General features: G+C 37.2%; 1 protein-coding gene across 1 annotated transcript in view; it reads right to left on the reverse strand.

Moving 5' to 3' along the window:
• Positions 1–22,464, reverse strand: part of LOC128862224 (dynein axonemal heavy chain 3) — a 279,729-nt gene extending 257,265 nt beyond the window's left edge. Inside the window, exons 1-8 of the mRNA XM_054100729.1 lie at positions 22,245–22,464; positions 21,976–22,182; positions 8,277–8,318; positions 6,037–6,195; positions 5,859–5,969; positions 5,335–5,591; positions 4,901–5,001; positions 4,225–4,372 (exon numbers count right to left, since the gene is read on the reverse strand). Of these exons, the coding sequence (XP_053956704.1) occupies positions 4,225–4,372; positions 4,901–5,001; positions 5,335–5,591; positions 5,859–5,969; positions 6,037–6,195; positions 8,277–8,318; positions 21,976–22,182; positions 22,245–22,464 (1,245 nt within the window). The remainder of the gene's footprint in view (positions 1–4,224; positions 4,373–4,900; positions 5,002–5,334; positions 5,592–5,858; positions 5,970–6,036; positions 6,196–8,276; positions 8,319–21,975; positions 22,183–22,244) is intronic.
• Between the last annotated feature and the right edge of the window lie 2,580 nt (positions 22,465–25,044).

The following is a 25,044-nucleotide window of genomic DNA, read 5'->3' on the forward strand; positions in this document are numbered from 1 at the left end:
AGGCCGCACTTTTGCTACTCGTGAACGTGTTTACTAAAAAAAAAGATTTTAAATTTGAATTGCTACAGGAAAACGGTGCGGCCTTCAATAGCGTCATGTTTAAAAACTCGCATGTCTTTCACGGACAGATTGGAGATGAAAAGAAATTGGTGTAGGTGCATTTAATCGCGAAATTAATAGTTGACCGTCGGCGGGTAATTTGGTTGTCGTAGCTGACTGAACTTATGAATTCCTACTATTATTCAGAAAGACGAGGATTCGACACGCAAAACAGATATGAAACATTAATTGATTGAAAAAGTATATTAGTTTCTAGAGCAAACCTTCAATTGCAATTCCCCCCAAATAAAGTAACTCAATAACAAATATTCTGGTGGATAATAAGATGGTGTGCTCTTATTTTTGCAATTTGATAAATGTATTAAATAAGTGCAGAGTTTCCACATCAAAATGTAATATATAAAGCACGCGTTCTTGTCAAGGCGTAGAGAAGTTGGACAGCATAGGCTTAAAGCCTTCCGTATATATTTATGTGTAACTGTATTATATGTATATGGAGCTCGTAGCCACTTGTTATGTATGTTTCCATTTTCTTTTCATTATTTGTATTTATTACAATTTTTGCAGTTCAGATCAACAGAAACTCCACTTCATTAATTAACAACAAACTCTTTTTACTTGGGGCACACTCTTTCTAACATGTTTACAGTTTGTAACTATAACTTATCGTTATTCATATGTATATATATATATTTGCAACATATTAGGGTGGCTCTTATTTTGACAAGAGCTCGGATTCTCGGTCTCTGTCCTATAAATATGCGACTAGCTTAAAACATACATAAATGCACAAAGTTGTGGGCCAACCAAAACAACAGCGATTGAAATATGGAAAATTTATGATTCTTGCTTTTTTTAATTTTAGCCCGGCATATCTCATTTCATAAGATTAGTACCATTTTCAACATCTTTAGTTCCTCATCTTTATAAAATGACTGAAATCAGTGAATTTGGCGAACTAATAACCGAGTTGCAGAAAAAATCAACTATCGCACCCGAAATTTCATGCAAGTGTGATTAATAAATTAGAGCGTTGCAAGTGCAGTTTCGTGCGCAAATCCACACATGCTTGTAGTTACCAATGCCACCTTCGTTAAAAAGTTTCTGAACTATTACACAAAGTGATATAATGGCCTTCAAAGTATTCCCCTTCAACAGCAACGCCCTTTGGCAGCGGTTGATCTAGTTCTCGAAATATTTCCGGAATTATATTTTAGGTATAGCCATTAGAGCAGTCTTCGATATTTCCATTACTTCCTTTCGGCTGTTAAAACGTAGCAGTAGCAGGTCATATCAGGTGGATTCGCGGAGAATGATGGCACTGTGCGATGATGCATTATCATAGCGCAAAATCCTCGAGTTGTTTTCCCATAAATTCTTTCTTTTTGGGCGAATTGATTAACATAAACGCTCATAATGCCTAAATAATAGGCCTACGGCCAAAAACTCTACTATATATATATATAATATATAATTGGCGCGTACACCCTTTTTGGGTGCTTGACCGAGCTCTTCCTCCTATTTGTGGCGTGTGTCTTGATGTTGTTCCACAAATGGAGGGACCTACAGTTTAAAGCCGACTCCGAACGGCAGATATTTTTATGAGGAGCTTTTTCATCGCAGAAATACACTCGGAGGTTTGCCATTGCCTGCCGAGGGGCGACCGCTATAAGAAAAATAGTTTTATTAATTTTGGTTTCACCGAGATTCGAACCAACCTTCTATCTGTGTATTCCGAATGGTAATTTTTAGCTGAATAAATTTTGGAAGAGAAACATTGCGTTTTGTTGTTTTATTTTTCTCCATACGTATAAGGCCACTCTAATGTTACTTTGCTGGTGAATGGGCAAATAAATTTGTAGATACAAACCGGCATTCATCAGACACACAACAAAAGTATTATTTCCTTTATTTTTTTAGCTTGCAAATCAACAACTACCAGCTAAACTAAGTAGTAAAGGCCAAGCCATTCAAGCATATTTTCTTTGACTTCATTCAATGCCTAACTATGCAGATGAAGTCATTATACGTGCATTGTGCTTTGTAATACAGTGAAGTCGCGATAAAACCATTAAATTGAATAATTTTTTTTTAACGAAAATTGTTAGATATGTTATGTTAAACTTTGGTAATTTAAATATCGGCAGTCGAATCGAAAAATTCGAATAAGTTTATGACCTAGACAAATGTAAAGAATGTAAAATTATACAGACTTATAGGCAACCTCAGTTGAATTTATTCATGCGTATACGTTTCAACGCCACACTAAAGATTTTTTGCGTATGCTCTAAGGTTTCGTTTATGCGGATTACTTTTATGCGATTTTGCAGTTATGCAGTTTGTATTTCATCCAAAAATTTCTTGGATAATCATCGCAAAGTTTAATTACTGATTACATTGTCAGAAAAGAAAGAGAATGAAGCTTGTGAAAATTCATCGCCCTTGCCACTTCGCCAACCGTGCAATATCTAATAATTGCTGTGAAAATTCAGCAGCAGATGGATCATTTTGCATTAGAACACGTACATTTGTAGTTAGTTTGAGTGTTTGAACATGTCTCCACAAATATGATGATTTCAAACATGCAGCCAATTCATCTGCTACATTTGCTCGCTCCGCTTTAACCCAGCTATGTGTTCAGGTGCAAATGACTTTTTTGCGTGAAGTCTGATATAAAATAAGTTCTATTTACTCTTCTTAAATTTATATAAACTTTTCCAGGCGAAGTAAAAAAACTGACATATATTTGCTTCAACCGTATATTTGTGAGAACACAGGTAATACGTAAATATATGAATGATATACCATAGGTAATATCTCATATTAGCATAACCTTTCTGAAAAAAATTAAGGAAACGATCACCAATCACGCCGGCAATGATACAATGAATTTTTCACTATAACTTACGGGGCAGTAAAAATTACTTCACTTAAAAGCTTTCATCAACAGCTTCCATCTGATACCCATATTGTACAAACATATCCAAGGGTACCTTGGTCCACCTTTTCGGCTATATCTCGAGACCCTGGTCACTCAGAGATCTAAAAAATACTCTGTATTAAAGCACTCATCAGTAGCTTTGATTTGATACCCACAATGTAAAAACACATCCTATGGTTACCCGGGTCCTCGTTTTGGCCTTCGGCAGCGCCCCCTGGTGGGGAGTGTAATCAATAACCATATTATACTGACCTTCTCCGTGGAAAAATATTTATATATACCAAATTTCATAATAATCGGCCCAGACACACACGACCAAAATGTATTCAATTCTAATGAATGCTATGTGCGGTACAAAAAATACGTGCGGCAAATAGCAAAAACACACTCACTTAACCGACGCACCGCACACACACACGTTATCGGATTTCAACCAAACTTCACAGAAACCTTTGCCAAAGTAACACCAACAATGTGTGAAACTTTCCTTGTTTTCCTTACACGCGTTGCTGAGATTACCGGAGACAAATGTACACTCTTTTTCGGCTTAATTTTTATATATGTATATAGATTGTACATGGTGAAAAGATTCTTAGAGGTGTACTACCTAGCAGACCGTTATTCGGCTCTGAGCGAATTCGACAGAAATGCCGACGTCACTCGTTTTGTGTTTCACGAATGACGTAGAATCCAAGGACCCTTCAAAAAGATTTATTTTCACCATACATAACGCGCAAACCTTTTATCTATTATCCTTGGATATTGTAAGGGTGTAGGTAAAGATTTTTACAGAAAATTCACCACAAGGAGGATTGAGATTCCCAATTTATGTCTGGGATGTGGAATTGACTGAAATGACTTATTTTGAACTGAAGCTCTTACAGCTGCGATGTTTCCGGTACCTCCAGTCGGTACGTTGTCTCACTGTGAAAGACATTGGCTAAAGTCGGATTTATGTACCCACTATAGCAGGTAAAGTCTGCCTGGTGGAGCGATCATTACGACCGACTTAAGTGATTTAAAATTGTGAGTACCAACTCAGAATTTCAGTCATTTTTGATCATTTTCAAACTTTGCGCTTTTGAAACCTTCACCATTACAGGTATAATAATTTAAACCTTGAGAAACGTCGCAACAATGCTAGATTATACAACAAAATGCAAGGGTGCGCTTTTATTTAAATGCAAAATTATTTTGTTCCCATTGAAAATACCGCTACTTACGCTTTTCATAAGATATTTGTATCTCCTTTCAATTTTCGGTGTGAATTTTTGTTGAGACACTTTCAATTGCTCCTCGTAGCGTGCCAATATAATAGCTTTTTGTTTCTCGGGATAGACGGGCTGTAGGCCTTCGAGATACTTGAATCGTCTGAAACACAAAAATATTATTATATATAAAATGTGGTGTATAAATATGTAGATGTAAAATTTACTATTCAACAAAAGCGTGCAGTTTTCGAGCTCGTCATGTGTACATACGCTTCGACGAAGAAAAGGGAAAATATGCACATTTAAGCGGATATACAAATTCATGTTAATTTATTTTAATGAGCCTTAGTTTGCTTTGATTCTCGGCGTTACATGACAGTTGCTATTGGACGTAAGTTACGTACGCGCTGACAAGTGTTGCATTAATTAAAACCTTCGGCAAGGCAATGTTGCACATGCACTCTTGCAAACCCATGCGCACAAGCATGAGCATAGACTTGCAAATTTATGTGAATGCATCATTGCCGCGGGTCTAAGCTGCAATACGAGCTATGCGTGATGCTTACAATGTGCATATGTATACATTTTTTTAATTTGCCGCACACAAACCTTTCAGGGCGCTTTTATGCGGCCTTTTTTTTTTTGTTTTTTGCACAACTATGCTGGCTTTGTTCGAATATTTACTTACTGACGCTCGTAGTGTTTCATGCATTTCATGTAAGCCTCGAAGGTGGGAAAATCTTTAGAGCGCAGCAAGGCAGTGTAGGGATTGCAAGGGTCCTTCTTTTGCTATTCGAATGGGGGAAGAAAAAAAACAGAGAATTAAATAATTGAAATTAGTATAAAGTTTTGAAAGAATAAAATAACAATAGTTTTACAACATACATAGATGGGAGGCAAGTGCATGAAACTGCTCCCAACGTTCAACCTTTGCTGTTCTCTACTCTTAACTTTCTTTCACGTATTGCAGGTGTTTTTTTTTCTTTTTGTTTGCTTGTTTGCATGTCAAACGACTTATAACTTCAGCACTTTAAAAACTGCTATCTATACTGCTTTGTTTTCAGTTTTCTGTAGCGCTTGCTGATTGTAAATATTTGTACGTCCTTTCATTCTCTTACTCACCTTCTTTACCGCCTGTTTCACCCTCTTTTCCTTACATAGGTCTTCGACTCTTCGCTCCTTTGAGCTGGACATTTTCTTTGTTACTGTGTCTGCCTTGGCCGTTACCACTTTCCCTGTTGTTGCAGTTGTTGTTTTTGCAGCTATTGCAGCATCATCACATTCGGCCTGACGTTTTAAGTTCTCCCTGGCTCTCCGCAATGTTGGCTCTATTAATTTGTCTATAACTTTACCCATGCGTATTAGCTCGTTCCGGCATTCTGCAATGCATGCCACAAGCAACAAAGACATACATACATACATAGGTATTTACAGTGTAGAAACAATTAAAAAAAAGCAAAGAATACAAATGTTTGCAGTAGAAGCTGCAGCAGGTGAAAAACTTTCACATGAAAAATGCAAAAGTATAAAAGTGTCTAAGTAGCTTAAAAGCACAAGCAAATAAAGGAATTCTGCTGTTTTGTTTTACACAGCTCGCAATACTTTTCTTAATAGTTGGTTCTTTCTTTGGGAATTTCGTTGCATACCTTCAGGCGTGCGCAGCGCATAGTGATCGCCAGGTGTGAATTTGAGCGGATTTCGTGGACGTTGTAATGCCTCAATGCGCAGATCTCTTGCAGTTAGCGTGTGCAGGCCGCCTGTAGATGAAAAAATTTGTCTTTTATATTAATTTTTATTTGGATTTACAGATATTTGCTTACTTACCTATAACGTCCGAAGGGCTGCCATGAGTTTTGCTTAATTCATTCGTATACAGTTGGCTTTTGGTACGTCTATCCGGATAGAAGATACGTACGCGGCGAGCACAATAAATTTTCAGTAGTTCGCTAGTAACGCGATAGACCGTTTCTTCGCTGGGTTCCACTATGAGAGAAGAGAAATTAACGGAAAAGGATAGTGGTAGGAGTGTTATTATCAAATTGACAAGCAGGAGGCCAAGGAGAAAATTCGAGGTACTGACAAAATGTTAGTTATAGAAGAGAAAATATTCGGTAAATGGAAAAAATTAAAACATCTTAGGAAGAAGAGTAGAAAGACATTTAGTCCTAGATATGATGACAGGGATAACAACTCAAACCGAACGGGTATGTTAGGACAATCCGTGATCAGCGGAGTTGCTCATACCTCTGATTAAAAAGTATGTATTAGACAAGAAAATGCACGAACTTTTGAAAGCCATATGACTAACTTTATGGGCATGAAGAGCAGAAAGTCAGCTTCAGTGATCCGGGCAATGCTGTCATGCCGGAGGTTGATACCCTAAATATATAGTTCAAATGGTGTTTTTTTATTTTATAAAAGACAATTTTAATGATCCGGCCAAACAACATACATACGGACATTTAAAGCTCAGTCCGGACGGACTATATTGTTTTTTAGGGCGCCTGATAGAATTTTAAGTTTTAGAATGTAGAGAGTCTCTCTCTAGCCTCCATTTTTCCGAATTTACTATATTGCGTATTTCCACGCACTCAAAATATCAAAATAATTTGAGAGAATATCTGAAGTCGCCACTCTTTTTGAAATATAGAGTTGTTTTTGAAAATTCCTTTTACAGCAGCAGGAATTTAAATTTAATGAAATTGAAATAAAAAATGTAATTGTAAAAGGTAAAAAACAAAAACAATAAACCAATGTAAGGTAAGGTTGAAGCGGTTGTCCACTGTGGGACACATTCAGGCTCATAGCCCATTGGGGTGCGGCGTGGGGAACTTGCCCTTATCTATCCTAAAGCCTGTGTGTACTTTTCAAATATTTTGGTCATTGATTTCAACATAACTAAGATCTGAAATTCATTAAAGAATTGTCTACCTAAAATACTAAATCTACGTATGGATAGAGCAGGACAATGGCACAAAAGGTGCGAGATCGTCTCTTCATCTTCCTCATCTAGACAACTTCTGCAGAAGTCATGCGTTTGTCCACCAGTCCTCTGGGCGTGCCTGCCGATTAGGCAATTCCCCGTTATAATGGAAATCAGTGTGCTAGGACTGCGCTTATGTCGTCTTAGCAGAAGTTCTGTGCGTTTAGCATTGAGAGTCGGCCACAATTGTCGGGCAATTCTGCATGTGGTATCATTCGCTGTACTTACAATTTCTTCAAAGATAAGCAACTTACATGTTTGCAAGGGTATGGCTATGTCATTGTCCTTGCACTCATGGGTAAATTTAGTACCGTGTTTCGCTAGTTCATTGACTCTGTAGTTACTCTAAGTTTCACAGTGGCCAAGAACTCCAGCTATATTTAAGTGAAATTACTCAGCCAGCTCGTTAAGAGATGTACGGCATTTCATGGCTACCTTGGAGGTTGTCGACCGCTTTGTGAAGAATTTTATTGCCGGCTGGCTATAAATGAAAGTGTAGATATCACTACCACGTGTTAAGTCAAACTGTATCAGTGTCACGGCTTTCATTATTGTCATCAGTTCAGCCTGAAAGGCACTACGGTAGTCGGGAAGCCGAAAACTGAAAGAGATAGATGTTCGGAATATACGTCTCCGCCCACTCTGCCCTCGAGCTTTGTATACATGGATGGACTCGCCCTGTCTTATCACGTGCCGTTCCCACTCTTCTCTCGAGGGTAGGTGCCTGCAGATCTCCCGGAAGCAAATTTAATGTCACATTGTGTGGTTGATATTGCACCGGTTATAAGAGCAGATGCAAGTCTTTGGACCTTGTCAACTCTATTCATGTTCACACCCTTCTCAAGAGCATTCCCCCATATTACAATACCATAGTAGAGAATTGGTCTTACTACTGCTGTGTAGAGCCATTGTATCATTCTGTGCTATTATGATACTACTATGATGGAACTGAATGGTTGGACTTTCAAGATACACAAAGTGCGGTACTTAAGCTACATTTTTTTTAATTCCTTTAGTTCAAAATGTCGCTCTGCGTAAATTTTAAAAATTTATTACGATAAAAAACCAATTTGATACTTACAATTTGTCCAACATTTCGTAATCCATGGAAACTGATCGCAGGCTGGAAAAAAGGAAAATAAAATATTGATTTAAAAACAAAATTAAATTTTTGTGGAACTAATGAACCTAACACGAGCAGAGAATATAAAAATGATGCATTGAAAAGGACAACACCTGCGTATCGTTAAAAATCAGTGTGTAAGAAAATTAGGGCCCTTCTCTGTAATTCAATGTGAGTGAAGCATTGTTCATATTCGCAAAAAAAGTACGTTTTACGAGGGGTGCCTTTTATATGTCGGGATTTGGCAACCCTGGTGTTGCAATCTGGCAACTGACAGCTGTATCGCAAAGCTTGACATTTTTTGGCTTTTACGTACTCAGAACGTTTGTGTTGTTTGCAGTAACTTAAAAGATTCATCTCGGTCCAAAAATGGAATTAAATCGTGAACATTTCTGTGCGATTATTTTTTACAACTTTCGACGTGGATTAACCCAGCAACGTTGCATGGACGAACTTAATTCATTTTTTGGCGATGAAGCTCCATCAAGGACCAGTGTTTATCGCTGGTATGGTGAATTCAATCGTGGTCGTGGTTCTCTCCAAGACGAATTTCGTGAAGGTCGTCCAAAATCAGTTGTTGTTCCGCAAACCATTGATGCTGTGCGCGAACTGATATTGCAAGATCGTCATGTGACCTATCGTGAGATTGAGACAATCTTAGGCAGTCGTGGGATCAGCATACATTCAATATTGCATAAACATTTGACTGTCAAAAAAATTTGTTCGCGTTGGATCCCACACAATTTGTCAATCGCTCAAAAAAAGGCTCGTGTCGATTGGTCGAAGGAAATGCTCAAAAAATACGATCGCGGGGCTTCGAAACACGTCTATGACATCGTGACAGGTGATGAATCATGGATTTACGCGTATGAGCCCGAAAGCAAACAGCAGTCGACTGTATGGGTGTTTCAAGATGAGCCAAATCCAACAAAAGTTGTTCGCGCACGAAGCACTTCCAAGCAAATGGTCGCCTGTTTTTTCGGAAAAAGTGGACATGTCGCAACCGTACCACTAGAACATCACAGAACAGTAAACTCTGAGTGGTACACAACCATTTGTTTGTCAGTTGTCTTCCAAGAAATTAGGAATCGCCAAAGACGGACCACTCTTCACCAGGACAATGGGAGCCCTCACACATCGGCTCAAACAACTGCATTCTGAGCACTCAGTCATCCGCCGTATAGTCCTGACTTGGCACCGAATGACTTCTTTTTATTCCCGTACGTAAAAAACAAACTGAGAGGTCAACGTTTTTCGACCCCTGAAGAAGTGGTTGCGGCATTCAGAATGCATGTTTTGGAGGTACCTCATTCAGAGTAGCAAAAGTGCTTCGACAATTGGTTCAAACGCATGTTAAAGTGTATAGATCTTCATGGAGAATATTTTGAAAAACAATAAAGTGATTTTCTATGATTAAAATTTGTTTTTGTTCTCTAATCCCGACATATAAAAGGCACCCCTCGTAATACGACTTTCTTTCTGTTATTCGAATTTAGTTGTCAAATATGTAGCTTCTACACTCGCATTTTTCTTGCTACTATTGAGAAGAAAACGCAACAAGTAAAAATGTAAGTAAAATAAAAATATGTAGCTATAAATTGCTTACATACAGTGGTCGACAGAAGTCTACATACACCCCTCCCCTTCGTTGTTTACAAAGTACAAACACTTTGCTTAAAAATGTGTTTATGCAATTTCATTTGAAATCTTTTTCTAATCCACTTAACTAAACAAATTCATTCTTTAACATAAAACAACACAGTTGTGATAAAAAAACGCTAAAGCAGCGTTGACAAAAGTGTAAATACAGAACCGGTTTCCTAGCTTGTACTCTGATATCCTATGTTCAGATAACGGTAAAATACCGTTTGTCTATTTCTTTCCTTTTATTATGTTTGTTGCTTTGGTAATATTGATTTTAGTTGCAATTTGAATACTTAAATATCTACAATGGCTCCTCGAAAAGAAATATCAGTTGACGTTAGAAAATTAGTTACTCAGCACAGGAAAAAAAATCATATGGCGAAATTTCAAAAACCTTAAACTTAAGTCGTGCAACAGTCCAAACCATTGTAAAAAACTTTAAAATAGTGGTTCCGCCGAAAATAAGTTGCGCAGTGGCCGCCCGAGCAACCTATCGCGCAGATACGTCAGTTTGATTCTAAAAGAAGTGGAAAAAAATCTAAAAGTTTCTGCTCCAAAATTGGCCGAGGATATAGCAAGCTCATCCAACAAGTGCGTTCATCCAAGAACAATTCAAAGAGCTCTGAACAAAAACGGATTTCATAGTAGAACACCACGAAAAAAGGCTCTTATTTCTGAAACTTCGCCTGGAGTTCGCCAAAGCACACAGGGAAAAGGGCATGGATTTTTGGCAAAAAGTTGTGTTTACAGATGAGTCGAAGTTTAATAATATATATTCGGTGGCGAAGGAAGAGCAAAAGTGTGGAGGAAAAAAAAAATACTGCATTGAGTCCGAAGAATTTGGTATCAACAGTGAAGCATGGAGGTGGTTATGTAATGGTGTGGGGAGCTGTTGCTGCATCTGGAGTTGGAAGATTATTACCTATTCATTGAAGGAAATATGGATCGTTATAAATACCAATCACTATTGGAAGTCAATCTGAAATCTTCGGTGGATGATTTGGAGCTTGGTCCAGGTTTGGTTTTTCAACAGGATAACGATCCAAAGCACACAGCACACATTGTGAACGATTGTTTGCTTTACCATGCTCCAAGGCAATTAAATACACCACCTCAAAGCCCAGATTTGAATATTATTGAACATGTCAGAGAAATTTTAGATCGAAATATTAGAAAAAAATCCGATTTCAAGCGCTTCAGTACTCAAAGAAGCTTTGAACAATATAACTTCTACAGAGTTAACAAATTTAGTCACCTCAATGCCACGACGGCTTCAAGCTGTAATTGATGCTAATGGTGGACCAACTAAATACTAAGAAGCAATATTACTTAGAGTTAAGTGAAATTTTTCACTCTGGTGTAAGATATTTGTGTACTGTATGTAAACTTTTGTCAACGTTGGTTTTAGGTTTTTTTGCCATAGTTTTGCTATTTTATGTTAATGTATGGATTTTTTAAGTTTATAATGATTAGAAAAATCTTTCAAATATAACTGTGTACATACATTTTTCAGTAAAGTTTTTCAACTTTCAATCCAGTGGAAATGGGGGGTGTATGCAGACTTTTGTCGGTCTGTATTTTATAAAGCGTTTTTCAGTAAGAGCGTTTGAACTTTTTTTTTGAATAAAACACAAACGGTTCGACTTTTTTAACTAATTTTTTTTTTATTATCGAGTTTGAACATATACATTTAAGTATGAAATTTGATTTGTTTTGCATGACCACCGCGTGCAGGTTTTACGAAGTCCAATCGTTGAACCCAATTTTCGACCACTCTTTTGCATAAATCGGCCGAAATTCCAGCAATTTCGCGTTCAATATTGGCTCTGAGCTCACAAATCGTCGCCGGCTTCTTACTGTAGACCAATGACTTCACATAACCCCAAAGAAAATAGTCTAGAGGCGTCAAATCACACGAGCGCGGCGGCCATTCGACCGGTCCATTTCTGGAAATAATGCGCTCATCGAATTTACTCTTCAACAAATCAATTGTAGCGTGTGCTGTGTGGCTTGTGGCCCCGTCCTGTTGAAACCACATGTCGTCTAAGTCCATACCATTCAATTGCGGCCAAAAATAATTGTTTATCATGTCGCGGTATCGATTTCCATTCATAGTAACGTGGCGATCGTTCTCGTCAACGAAAAAATATGGGCCAATTACGCCGCCGGCATGTAAACCGCACCAAACAGTGATTTTTTCGGGATGCAACGGTGCCTCATGAATCACGTGTGGATTGCTTTCTGCCCAGTAACGCATATTTTGCTTGTTGACAAAGCCATTGAGCCAAAAGTGAGCTTCATCACTGAAGATGATTTTTTGGAAAAAATCTGGATCAAAGTAGCAGCAACAGAACGATTATTTTCATAAAAAATTTGCACGATTTGCAATCGTTGCTCAAGTGTGTAGCGTTCCATGATGAAATGTATACTAATGAAGTTTACAAATGGCAAGCGAAAAATAAAAAGTATTGCGTCGTTCGCCCTCCCTATCGGAAAAAAGTTGAAGCGTACCTATTGAAAAACGCTTTACTTGTTCGGAGTAGCAGAGTACCACAATCCTCATTAGTATGCTTAATTTTTAATTTCCTCCAAACGCGTCATCCGGTCGCCTTATTGCATTAATTATAGTTAATAATAATTATTATTTTTTATTAGCATTAATAATAATTATTATTTTTTATCATATTCCCTTTCGCTTAACGACATACGAACAAGGTATATGCAGGCAGATGCATAACATAATTCCTTTTGTCGTCAGTCTAATGATATTGCATATGGTATTTGCGTACAGGATGCATACGGTATTCAAATACATGCATATACATATGCCATTGTTTTTTTTGTTCTTTTTTATATAAGTCATGAAGAACTATAACTTAACTTAAGAAATCAAGAGATGAAATGTGTGTAAATCTCTAATTTTCTTAAGTGCACCCGGTTATAAGGTTCGCTGTGAATTGTGAACGTTCTGTCAATGTCTGATCTACAGGATTTATTTAACATGTGCAAGCGATCATTGCTGAGGGGAGGGAAAGAGCTCCATATTTCTGAGGCTCTTATCCGTCGAGTTCCCCATGAAGATTTCGGGTATAAATATTAGGTTGTGTGCAGAATACAGTTTATTTCGGAGTAAACACGAGGACAGTGAGTTATCCGATGGAAACGAACTCTAAACAAAATTAAACTCCCTAAAGCGATTAAGATGTTATGGGTTTTTTTTCTGATTAAAAATATGTTGGCTGAAACTAAAAGACCAACCGCAAAAACTACCAGACAGATGGCTATGTTCCAGTCATAAAGGCTCCCGTTGGCATGAACACGAAGTTCCAGTTATGATTTTAGGTGTTGGGAACATGAATGAACATGTCATACCACCACATTTCTTTACTCAAGGATTTCGAGTGGATTTTGTTACATGTATCGAGGTTCTAGAGATAATTGTGAAAACAGCGACCTCTCAGCTTGGCTCTGCTCCTTCACAAAAAATGATGGCGATACAAGATTGGATGGCTCAAAATTTCCATGACCACATAACCCCGAAATTTTGGCCACCTAACTCCCTAGACCTTAACCTCCTCTTCCTAGCATCCATCAGCATCCTCATAACACTATTTATAGGCATAATAAGTTTGAGTTCGTGAGTTTCATTAAATTTTGTTCAAAATAAAAGCTAATTAGTTTCACCATCAAGTTGTCCGCAAATACTGTACGCACCTTGTATATATAAAAGTACATACATTAGCGAATAGACAAATCAAATCAAAATCGGGGGGTTTTCCCTAGATCAGCCAGTATTTGAGTATCCTTCCAACTGCCTAGTAACGTTTTTCAAGCAGGAGTCTTCGCGATCCTGCAAGTATACAAAATGCTTAGGGCTCGCTGTTGGGAGGCAGACATAAATACCTTTTCAGATAGCGAAGCTTCGATCAAGGCCCTTTTTTTTCAATATTTTAAAGGAAAACCTCAAAAAAAAAAAAAATGCTGAGAAACTGAACTTGAACAAATCATAAAACCTCACAACACGACATTGGCTCCAAAATACGGCCCACGATTTACGAATGTGGCTTGCATATAGTATTTTTCTCATCCCCAACAGTCGCCAAATCTTAACTCTTTCGAGAACGTGTAGGATGAATTGGAAATGAACGAAAGCTAAAGGCAGCCTATTGGTCAATGGCAAATTATTGGCGAGAAAACTATCAAAAAGTTGGTAGATCCCATACCAAATCGGTTGAATACTGGTATATAATAAAATGGTATGACAAACATTTATTAAATTTCGGCATTTAATTTCTTTTTTTCAATAAAAAAAGAAGTGAGCCAATACCTCGGCTTCTTCGACCCCGAAATGCGTTCGTGTCCAGAAATCAGCCAATAAGGTTTTAGCACCAGTTTTTTGGTGGATTACTTGCCAACTGGTAAAACAATAAATTCTGAATATTATTGTAACATGTTAGACCACCTAAAGGAAAAAAATTGTGAAATAATACCCAGTTCGCAAAATAGCATCAGGACAATGCTAAAATCCATGAATTAAAGTTCGAATTGTTCGAGCATCCACCGAATTCACTAGATTTAGCCCCTAGTCACTTCCATCTGTTTGCAGACCTAAACAAATTCATACTTCTCATGCACGTTTTTCATCAAATGATGAGTTCATAATAGAAGTGGAAGTGTATTTTGTAGCCTTTCCATATTCTCACTTGAGGAATGGAAATCATAAATTGGAATCTCATTGGAGGCTGTACTGAATATTGAAGTTTATTTCAATCCATAAATTTGTGTTTTTCTTATCGCACCTCAAAACTTATTGAACAACCTGGTATCTTTGATGAGAAAATTTCCGAGTCTGCTTTTGCCCATATCTTTAAATTTAACTTTATGGCTGATGACGCAACTTTCATATATGTAAATGTGCCCCGCCATATCATTCCTTGGATTTCGGGTCTCTCTTAAATTTTCCACAGAATGTGATAACGATAGTAACTGTGTTTACATTTTTTCTAAAATAATGCAATCAATCTATTTGTATCGCTTTATCCGTTATCTTAAATCTTTTCCTCTCGACTGCCTTGGTTATAGATCGTTGAAAGTTCACATCCCTTACTCCAGTTTTGAAGTCAGAAAGTAGTAATGAGGTCTCAAACCATAAACCAATCTCTATGGTGACCGTTTCTTCCGAACTTTTGGAAAAATTATTAAATAAAAGCTTTCCTTCGCTGATTACTTAATAAAGTCTCAACAGCCTGATGAAGTTAGTTGATGGCCAACTGCCACTAATTTTACATCATTTTTTGAATATTGAGCCTCATCCTGGGAGGCTCAGAAGTGGGTTTCAGGTAGGCACCATCTATACTGACTTTCCAAACCTAACTTGCTTTTTTTCAAAGTTTCTCATGCCATGTTATTGCTGAAGTTGGAGAGTTCTAATTCGACTTTTTTACCCTTATCAAGATTTCAAGCTTAGCTCTCAAGCAGAATGTTTGAAAACGAAAGTTAAACATCTAATCAATTTATTAAACCTCTTTTTTCGTTCTATTTACAGATGACATTAATAGATGTTTTGTAGCTTCCCCAATGTAATAACCTGTGCATCCGACGTACTAGCCTTGCAACATAATTTAAACCAGAGGGCGGCAAAGCTTACACGTGGTGCAGTTCACGCAACACAGGTATTCCTCCGATCTTCAAATCAATCGTAGTTCTGACACCAACGAAGCAATACTTGGATATCCTATCCTTAAAAGCGGCAATAAAAATAATATTGAAATTATAGGCCGATTTCCAAACTATCTGCAGTTTCAAAATTGCTGCTGTTAAGCATTTGTTATGTTATTACGGGTAGATCTACATTAACGAGTTTAGCTGTTTAGGTTTCCAAATGGATGTGATCTATATAAATTTCTCTAAGGCTTTTGATAGGGTATCTCACCCAATATGAATTGCTAAACTTGAGCGTTTCGGCTTTCGCTCTCAATTTCTGAAGTGGTTAATTTCCTACCTCAATAATAGGCACTGTGTCGTTCGAATTGATAATGCATCGTCTTATTCTTTTATTGCTTCGTCTGGTTTTCAACAAGGTAGTGTTCTAGGTCCGCTACTCTTTATCCTCTTCATTAACGATATGTGTTCCTGTTCTTCGTTATGTAATTTTCTTCTATATGCATATGATCTAAAAATCGATTATGAAATTAAATGTCCAGAAGATTCATCCATTCTCCACTGTGAGTTAAAAAACTTATATAGTTGTTGTGTGCGTAATCGTTTGTTCCTAAACATTAATAAATGTCACTATACTTCGTATGAGAAAGTTTTTAATGGTGTTCCAACAGATTACTCTCGAACTCGCCGCTAAAGTCAATTAGTGAATTAAAGGACCTAGGTGTTTATTGTGACTCCAAGCTGAACTTCACAACCCACATAAACTTTATTCTTTCTAAATCGTTCGCAATGTTAGCCTTTATTCGTAAAAATAGTTTTTTATTTTCTGATCCCTACACTCTTAAACGGCCGCCGTATCCGAATGGGTTGGTGCGTGACTACCATTTGGAATTCACAGATAGAACGTAGGTTCGAATCTCGGTGAAACACCAAAATTAAGAAAAATATTTTTATAATAGCGGTCGCCCCTCGGCAGGCAATGGCAAACCTCCGAGTGTATTTCTGCCATGAAAAAGCGCCTCATAAAAATATCTGCCGTTCGGAGTCGGCTTGAAACTGTAGGTCCCTCCGTTTGTGGAGCAACATCAAGACGCACACCTCAAATAGGAGGAGGAGCTCGGCCAAACACCCAAATATATAAATTATAATTTTACACCTATATTTATCATAGTGGAGAACAAGAAGTTTAACTTTTCGTTGTTGACACGTTTGGACTTTAAATTTCACCCTTTTCACCACTGTGCAGTGCGATTACTCTATCAAAGTAAAAACAATCTTGCTTGACATCGTCGTAGAAACAATCGGCTCATAAATGCGATTTTCGAATATGTTGGATCCAGCGCCACCTAGTGAGTTCAAAGAATTTTCATGTGTACTTATATAAGAAAAATAAATTGTAATCATGTTTAGATATATTTGCATGTTGCAGATATATTTGCGTTTTCTACGCTAATCTGTCGATGTCTAATTTAGCTCTAAAAAGTCAAAAGCATCTCTTAGAAAATAAGTGTGTTTAAATATTTCCCAATTTTTACTGGCTAAAAATCCCATATCCGTATTGAGCTTCGTTCTTGTTTTCATATTACATTGCAAGCAATATCAAAATATCACAAAATTTATTGGTTAAAGCATGGGATTTTTAAATATGCAGAATACTCTCAGCAACATTAGGTCCACTCTCCATTGCAAGTAAATGTGACTGCTTTTTATTATACACTTAAAGCTATTAAAGTTGAAATGGGTATATAACAACTTATGTGTGTAAGTTTACATTCAGGAGTTTAAAAATATGCGTGATAAGCATTCGCCCACACATCCACCACCGCAGCGGCAATGCAAATGCCGACACAACTTGCGAAATATCTTTTAAAAAAGGCGAATAACAGTAAAACTATCTAACAGTGCGGAGCTGTATTCTCAGTGTACACTATACTAAACCTCCTACTTTTACAGTGATAGGCATATAGTTAGAAACGATATCTGAAAGTAAAATGAAATGAAATATAAAAAAATAAAATAAAATAATATAATAAAATTTCGCAAACTTCGAAGCTACGTAGATATTTTCTTAGCAGCAAGTCTCATTAATTGAAGTCAAGTCTATGACAGATAATAACTTTACCCCGGATTAAACTCAAATAAAATAAAATGAAATAAAGTAAAATAACATAAATCAAATAAAACAAAATGAAATAATAAAATGTGGTGAAATGATAAAATAAACTAAAATGAAACAAAATAAAATTACGTATCACCAATACTTCTTTGGTGTTTTTAACCTCCTTGTAGGCCAGTTGTTTGAATTTCGCCCCAACATAGTCGCCGCGCATTGCGGAAACTGTTTATGAAGTGAATTTTGAGCCATTTCTGCTTTCATTTGATCCACAAATTTCTCTGCTGAAAATTTCAGAGCCGCATCAGAGTTATTGGAGCGCTTTTGCCAATTTACTAGTTGTGGATGTCTGGCGCTGTCTGTCCAAGCTTATACTAAATCTTATATAATTACATAGCCGCAAACTTTCATCCAAGCTGATAACTGCTCGTAGATTGTCCTTGCTTGAGAACGTTCAATAAGTTTTGCGGTTCGATAATAGAAAGCGCTGCCTACGTAATTTTGTTTTTGTGCTTGTACACTCTTCAGATGAGCGTATGAGAATTCCCATTTCAATCTGCCTTGTTTGAAAGAAATAAAGTATTTTCTACAATGGACAAAATCAAGTATCGTGCAGTGATTGAATTTTTATTTTTGGAAGGTTTAATAACAAAGGAAATTTGTGAATGAATGTTCAAAGTGACTAAAGATGCGTTGCTGATTTTAAACGCATTCGTTAACAATGGAACAAAAACACACTCGAATGCGACTTTCTTAGCAACATTTAAAGTGTCTTCAAAAGTATGAAGTGGATTTTGTGCGTCGATTCATCAATGGATGAGACTTGGGTCTGTTCATATCATCCTAAATCAAAACAAGAGGTTAAAGCGTGGTGTGAGCCTAGTTCTTCGGCTTCGAAACAAGTTCGTGTCCAGAAATCGGCCAAGTAGGTGTTAGCATCAGTTTTTTGAGAAACGTAAGTAATTTCATTTGTGGATTACTAGCGAACTGATAAAACAATAATTTCTGAATATTATTGTAACCTTTTGGACCAGAAAAAAATTAATTTTCATCAGCACAATGCACCGTGTCACAAGAGCATTTTTACTATGGCTAAAATCTATGAATCAGTTCGAATTCTAGTGAAAACGGTGGCATTAGATTTGGCATCCAGTAATTTCTATCTGCTGCCAGACCTAAAAAAATGCATGCGTGGAAATCGTTTTTCATCAAATATTGCGGTCATAATAGTAGTGGAAGCGTATTTTGCAGCCTTTTCACATTCTCACTTCGGAGATGGAATTCATAAATTGGAATCTCATTAGAATCTCATGTGAAATTTCACGCATATTTCACGACAATGCAATTTGTATGGATTTTGACAGTCACGCGAACTTAGTACTATGCTTTAGAGTAAACTTATTCTATCATTTTGATACTTCGAGTCACAACGGGTTTCAAACCCAGACATTACTAAAGGATAATCACGCACAAGCCCATTCGTCTACGGCGGCCGATTGTGGCACATTAATTTTTGTATTTATCGTAACCAAATAATTTGTACCAAAGAGCCTTCTTCTACCTACAGCGGGTGAATGAGTATTGCGTAGCTCAAGGTGTTAATCTATCAACCCCAGCAGAGTAATTCTAGGTTTTACTGTTAGGCTAGAAACGACGTCGACCCCATTTCTCTCGATTTCGTCCTTCTCAACAACTCAAAAATGTATGCAACAATTAGATTTGGGATAGAACAAGTTATTTGTGTTGTTAAGCAGCTTCGACTTTTTACATCGCTTATACTCTTCTCTCCAAAAATGGCGGCCTTCATATCGGCGACATCAATATCCTTCCTATCATATATGTAGATAACATTATTTTTAGTTTTTTTGATTATACCTAATCAAGGGCTTTAAACCCAATAAGATGCTTTGTCTGATCACCCCCAAATATTCACCAATATCCTCTAAATTTAAGGTGTATAAAATAACATTTAAATAGTTGATAACCTTCTTTCAGTATCTTTGCCGTTTATATGAAACTATCATTTCTAAACTCTCCAAAATATTAACTTGTCGAAGCGTGCACTCCAATTCTCATAACATCAAAAGGCTGGCATTTTCGAAACAAAACAAAAATATATTTAATATCGTTTAAACTTCAAAAGATGCAATTTTGGTATTTTGCAATGTTGCTTCTATTCATATGGCCACTACTGTATGAAAATGTGTGTGAGCCCCAATTGCGCACATAAAATGCATGAAGAATATGAATAATTCCCAAAGGCCGTTTCGGGCATACTTATCAAGGCCGGCTGCCAATACTTATATCAGTAGGGCCTCGGTGGGCATCATTAGGACCACTGGCATCCTGAAGCAACCTTTTTATTTAAATGCCTTTATCGATTTACATACACAGGGAGTGTCGTGAAAGTAATAGGCGCTTCATTTCCTTAATATACCCGCACACTTACACCCATACATATGAATATGTACAAGGGGGACAAAAACAAAAATAAATCCATATGCAGCGTAAAATTACTTTTTCAATGGCAATAGTGGCATATTAATACGTATATATATGAACTCTTACGCACAGTTTCAACTAGTAAAGAAGTGCTGAATTCGGTCCGAGCCGTATTTAAATACCCGCGCACATTTCAATAAAATTTAATTCGGGCGTGCCGTTAATTTTAGAAATCAAAGAAACACTTAGACATTGAGAGTCATTGCTTGTAATATCAGACGGGCGGATGGAAATTTGCTCATATGTCGGATCTAGGTGAGTTGGAAATTTTGAGCGAGCTTTATTAAGTCGTTATCGGGATACACGCATTTACACAAATGTGTGGGTGATACGTCGATTTTTCAACAGTTGCTTCGTATTTCTTTTACTGGAAATAAAAATGTTGCTTCATTTGCATATACGAGAGAATTACCTTTTTTGAAGAGTTTCGTTATATGAAAGTGGGATGTGATTATTGACCAATTTCGTCCATTTTCAATACTAAAACACCAAAAAAAACATACAGAGAATTCACCACTCAGCTTAAATGATGCAGTTAAAATCAGCAATTACTTCTTTCTAATTTTTGACTTATAACTTTGTTGGTTATCCTTATTATCAATTACAGCTGAAGTCTACGTGACATAGAGTCAACCAATTTTTTAGTGTATTCGGGACTAATTTGGTTCTACTTTTCAAGTATCGCCATTTTAAGATAAGATTTGTAATGGATGCCATATTTTCTTATATTTGTTTTCAGAACCGACCACAAATCTTCGATGGCGTTCAAATCCGTTGATTGTATTGGAGTTTCAACAAGGTGAGGATATTTGTATATTAACCACGTTTGTATTAGTTTATGGAAAAAGAAATCTATTATTTTTGCATACATTTTTGCGCAAACGGTTTAAAACCGCTTTTCTTTTGCCCTGAACAAATATTTGTGGCGCCCGCCGTAGCGGAGTGGGTTGGTGTAGTCACGCACCAACTCATTCGGCCACGGCGGCCGTTGAAATTGAGATGATTGTTTTGAACACTCAGACATTACAGCTAAATAAGCCTATAATATGTCCAACTTTTTACCTGCCCCCACATATGGGAATTGATGAGGGCTAGCTGGCAAACGTACCAAAACGGCTACAAGTTTTACAGCGAACATCGCATTAAACCAACGTTTCCTAATTCAACGACAGCGGACGAACTCCGTATTATTACTAGACTACTTATGGAGCACACCAAGATTACTCATGAATACCCATTCAAAGGGTATTGTGAAACGTGTAACTGCCAATTGTCCATAAAACATATTCTCGACGATTGTAAGAAATATAAAATGCGCGAATTAATGTATTTAAAAATAAATCGGCCAAAAACTTGCTTACGACCTTAAACACCAAAAATATACTCGTACAAAATATTTGCTATTTTATATACCAATGTAACCTTTTCTGCCAAATATAACTTTAGACAATTAATTACATATAAATATTATAAAAATCTGTAAGTGTGAGTGTTGCTCCTTGTACTCGTTCATTGGTATTGCTTTCAGTACTTTATAACCAACCTGTGATTTTTCTACTTAGCATCTCTGCAGGATGCAGTCGAACTATGACAGGCGTGAAAACAAAATAACTGCTAAAAAAAGTCAAACTGGAACTAAAGTGTACACAGCAGAAGGGCTCCCATTAACTAACTTTTAATTTCCAGCTAGGTGCTTTATCACATTGCAAGTAAATCAAAAAACAATTACCCACTCACCTCTCGCATTGAATGAATACTGATCCTCCTTTTTGTTTTTTAACAATCCCATTTTTTGGGGTAATACAATATCCTCCAGCTTCAAGTCTTGAATACTTTCATCGTCACACTCCTCCAAGCTCCATTTCACTTCATGGCCCATGTCATATAAATGAAAATCCAATTCCTTATTGCAACGTCCCACTATTTGGTTTACTTGCATATGCGCTGTAAAAAAAAATTAAAGCAAAATACAAATGCATTCGCGAGTCATTCAGATTCGATTTTACCAATCTTCTCTTCGATGAATGCCTTCGCTGGGTCTAACGGTAAATCGTCGAATTTATACTTAAATGTGTAAAATGGGCAGTCGACAATATTGCGCCGCACCGGAGTGGATAGATTGGTTCTCCTTTTATCCACCTCACATCTTTTCTCGTTTTTAATGCGCCTTGGCTTCGACTGCTGTACGCAGTAGGGCATCGATTCAGGCCGTATGGTCTTCTTCATGACGCACGGCTAACGCTACTCCTACGTATGTTGGAGATGCCCGCACCTCAACTGGCAATTACGTTGAACTCTATGTTTAATCAAAGTACTGCGATTATTTCACTCCCACCGCTGCTACGCTTAAGCGTAAAAAATGATTCCCGTTTATTTTATTCTCGATGTCGTTCCTTTCGAATCGTTTGGATTCCACTGCTGCTTCTTTGCAGCTGCAAATATATTTTCTTTTTCCCTTTACCGAGAGGGCAACAAATATTTTTCTGTCATCATTTTCGACAACTGAAACAATCGGCAATGCCGTACAGAGAAAAATAAATTGAAGTTAAATAAATGAAGGTCCACTGATAAAGAGTCAGAATCACAGTGCACAGTCAGAATATAATTGAAAAGATTTGAAAAGCAAAAGCCTTTCCAGCTGAGTTTGTTTATAAACAATAAGCATAAAATGCAACGGCTGCCAAGCAACGCCCGGTCGCTGATGCAGGGCCAGTGTAGGTTGTAACCATGAATGGTTGCAACAAAGAGTATTAATAAAGTGTGCCACACTTGTATGACGCCATCTTTTGCTTCTGATAAAAAAAGACAAATCTTGAGCATTTTCTGTCATCGCTCTCTGAAAATTAACCCACGCAAGTGCGGGTATAAATATATGTACTGAATTATCTATGAAATTTTGAAGGGAATCATAATCATTCGAATATAACAACAAATATATATTACAATAGGATAATACAAAGCGGATCGAAAATGTACTAGCAGCACAGCAACGACAATTTCTTCTTCTTCCTGGCGCAATAACCGTCTAATAGATTTTGGTCGAGTTTAACGAAACGCACCAGTTGGACACACTAAGTGAAGCCAAGTCCTTCTCCACCTGATCTTTCCAACACAAAGGAGATTTTCCTCTTCCTTTACTACCACCAGCCAATGCCGCATCGACTACTCTCAGAGCCGGAGCCGATCTAACCAACGAATCCGCGAGAATTTACCATTATAGAGAGTTAGTTTTGTTCGTCGAGAGGGGATTTTCTACTCAATTGACTACTTAGTCCAAAGTAGCACTTGTTGGCAAGAGAGATTCTACGTCCAGACCGACATTGTTATCGGTGGTAATGCTGGTCCCTTGGTAAACGAGGTCATTTCCAATCATAAATAAAGGGTTAAAAAAGTCACCCGATGATAGCTCTATTAATATCAAATAACTTATATAGCTTTCCAATTCTGAAGGAACTGCTCAACGTCATTTTTGCACGTTTTGCGGCAAAACCTTTTCGTACCGTCGAAAGCGACGAAAATATGGTGTGTGTCGTTTCTCTTTAATTGGTATTTTCAAAGACTTGGCGTAGTGGGAATATGTCTTTAGTTATGAATTTTCTCGGTCTAATTCCAGCCTTTTACCTAATAGGCTCAGTAGAACCTTATAGGCAATATTTGGAAGACTAATTTCGCGGTAGTTGGAGCAGATTGCAGGAACGCCCTTCTTGTATATTGGGGAGAGGAGACTTAAACTAAATTCAGCAGGAATGCTTTCATCGCTCCATATTTTGCTTAGAAGATGATGCATGCACCTCACCAGCTCCTCGCCGCCATATTTGAATAGCTCAGCCGGCAGTCTGTCGGCCCCCACGGCTTTGATGTTCTTTAGCCGTGTTATCACTATTCTCACCTCGTCACGGTTGGATAGCGAAACGACATCCTCGTTATCAACAATTGAGAGATCGGCCGCGTTTGTTTTTCATTTTTACAAGAAAATGCCCCGATCTTGACACCTTCTGTAAGCTGCTGAACGAAGTTTATCTTCCACTATATATAAACCGAATTTTCGCTCTTTTTCATGACAGCTGTAGTAGACATCAAATGTTCCAATGCTCTTCTTGCCTTGCCAAAAAGTTACATGAAGTTTGTTTTTGTTGTTGGTTCAGCTGATTATTTCCAAAAAATTGCTTGAAGAAAATTTTGTTAATTCAATTAAATTAATTAATTAATTTGAAAATTTTATATTCTGGTAGTTTGAATTGTTTGACCTTCAAGCGTCGCACGTGGATTTCCAGCTTATCATTTTCTCACATCCTATAGTTTGCATTATCCTGGACAACTGACGAAAATGCTCCCTTCCCCCACATTTTTTAATATCTAAAGGTCTGAAGTAATCCGCACATAACCTTTTCTTTGCTGTAAGCTCTGAAGCTCTGCGCCACACAAACCAAATTTCCAATTTAGGTACTTGGAAAAAGGATGTATTCCCCGCAAAAAAATAATCTGCTTTTTACCCCTTTTTGATTTTTTCCTCACTTCTCCTCACGGAAAAGTTTTACTTGAGATAGTGGAATACAAAACCATCTTTTGTAAGCGCTGTCGATTTTTTACGTTATAAGCCTCATTTGATGTGCAATGGCGGCAAAATAATAATCGTTTCGATTTTTCAGAAAATCCCTTTAATTACGTTAGGCAAAAATAACAATTGAAGGCATGATTCGTTGTGTCAGTCCATTCCATTGGAGTACCCAATGACATTTGTTTTACTTTTTTCCGTAGACTATCATTCAAATTTGTACGACTGCTTAAACAGCACACTTTAGCAAC

Source organism: Anastrepha ludens, chromosome 4 (assembly GCF_028408465.1).
Source record: "Anastrepha ludens isolate Willacy chromosome 4, idAnaLude1.1, whole genome shotgun sequence".
In the NCBI taxonomy this organism is placed as follows: Eukaryota; Metazoa; Arthropoda; class Insecta; order Diptera; family Tephritidae; genus Anastrepha; species Anastrepha ludens.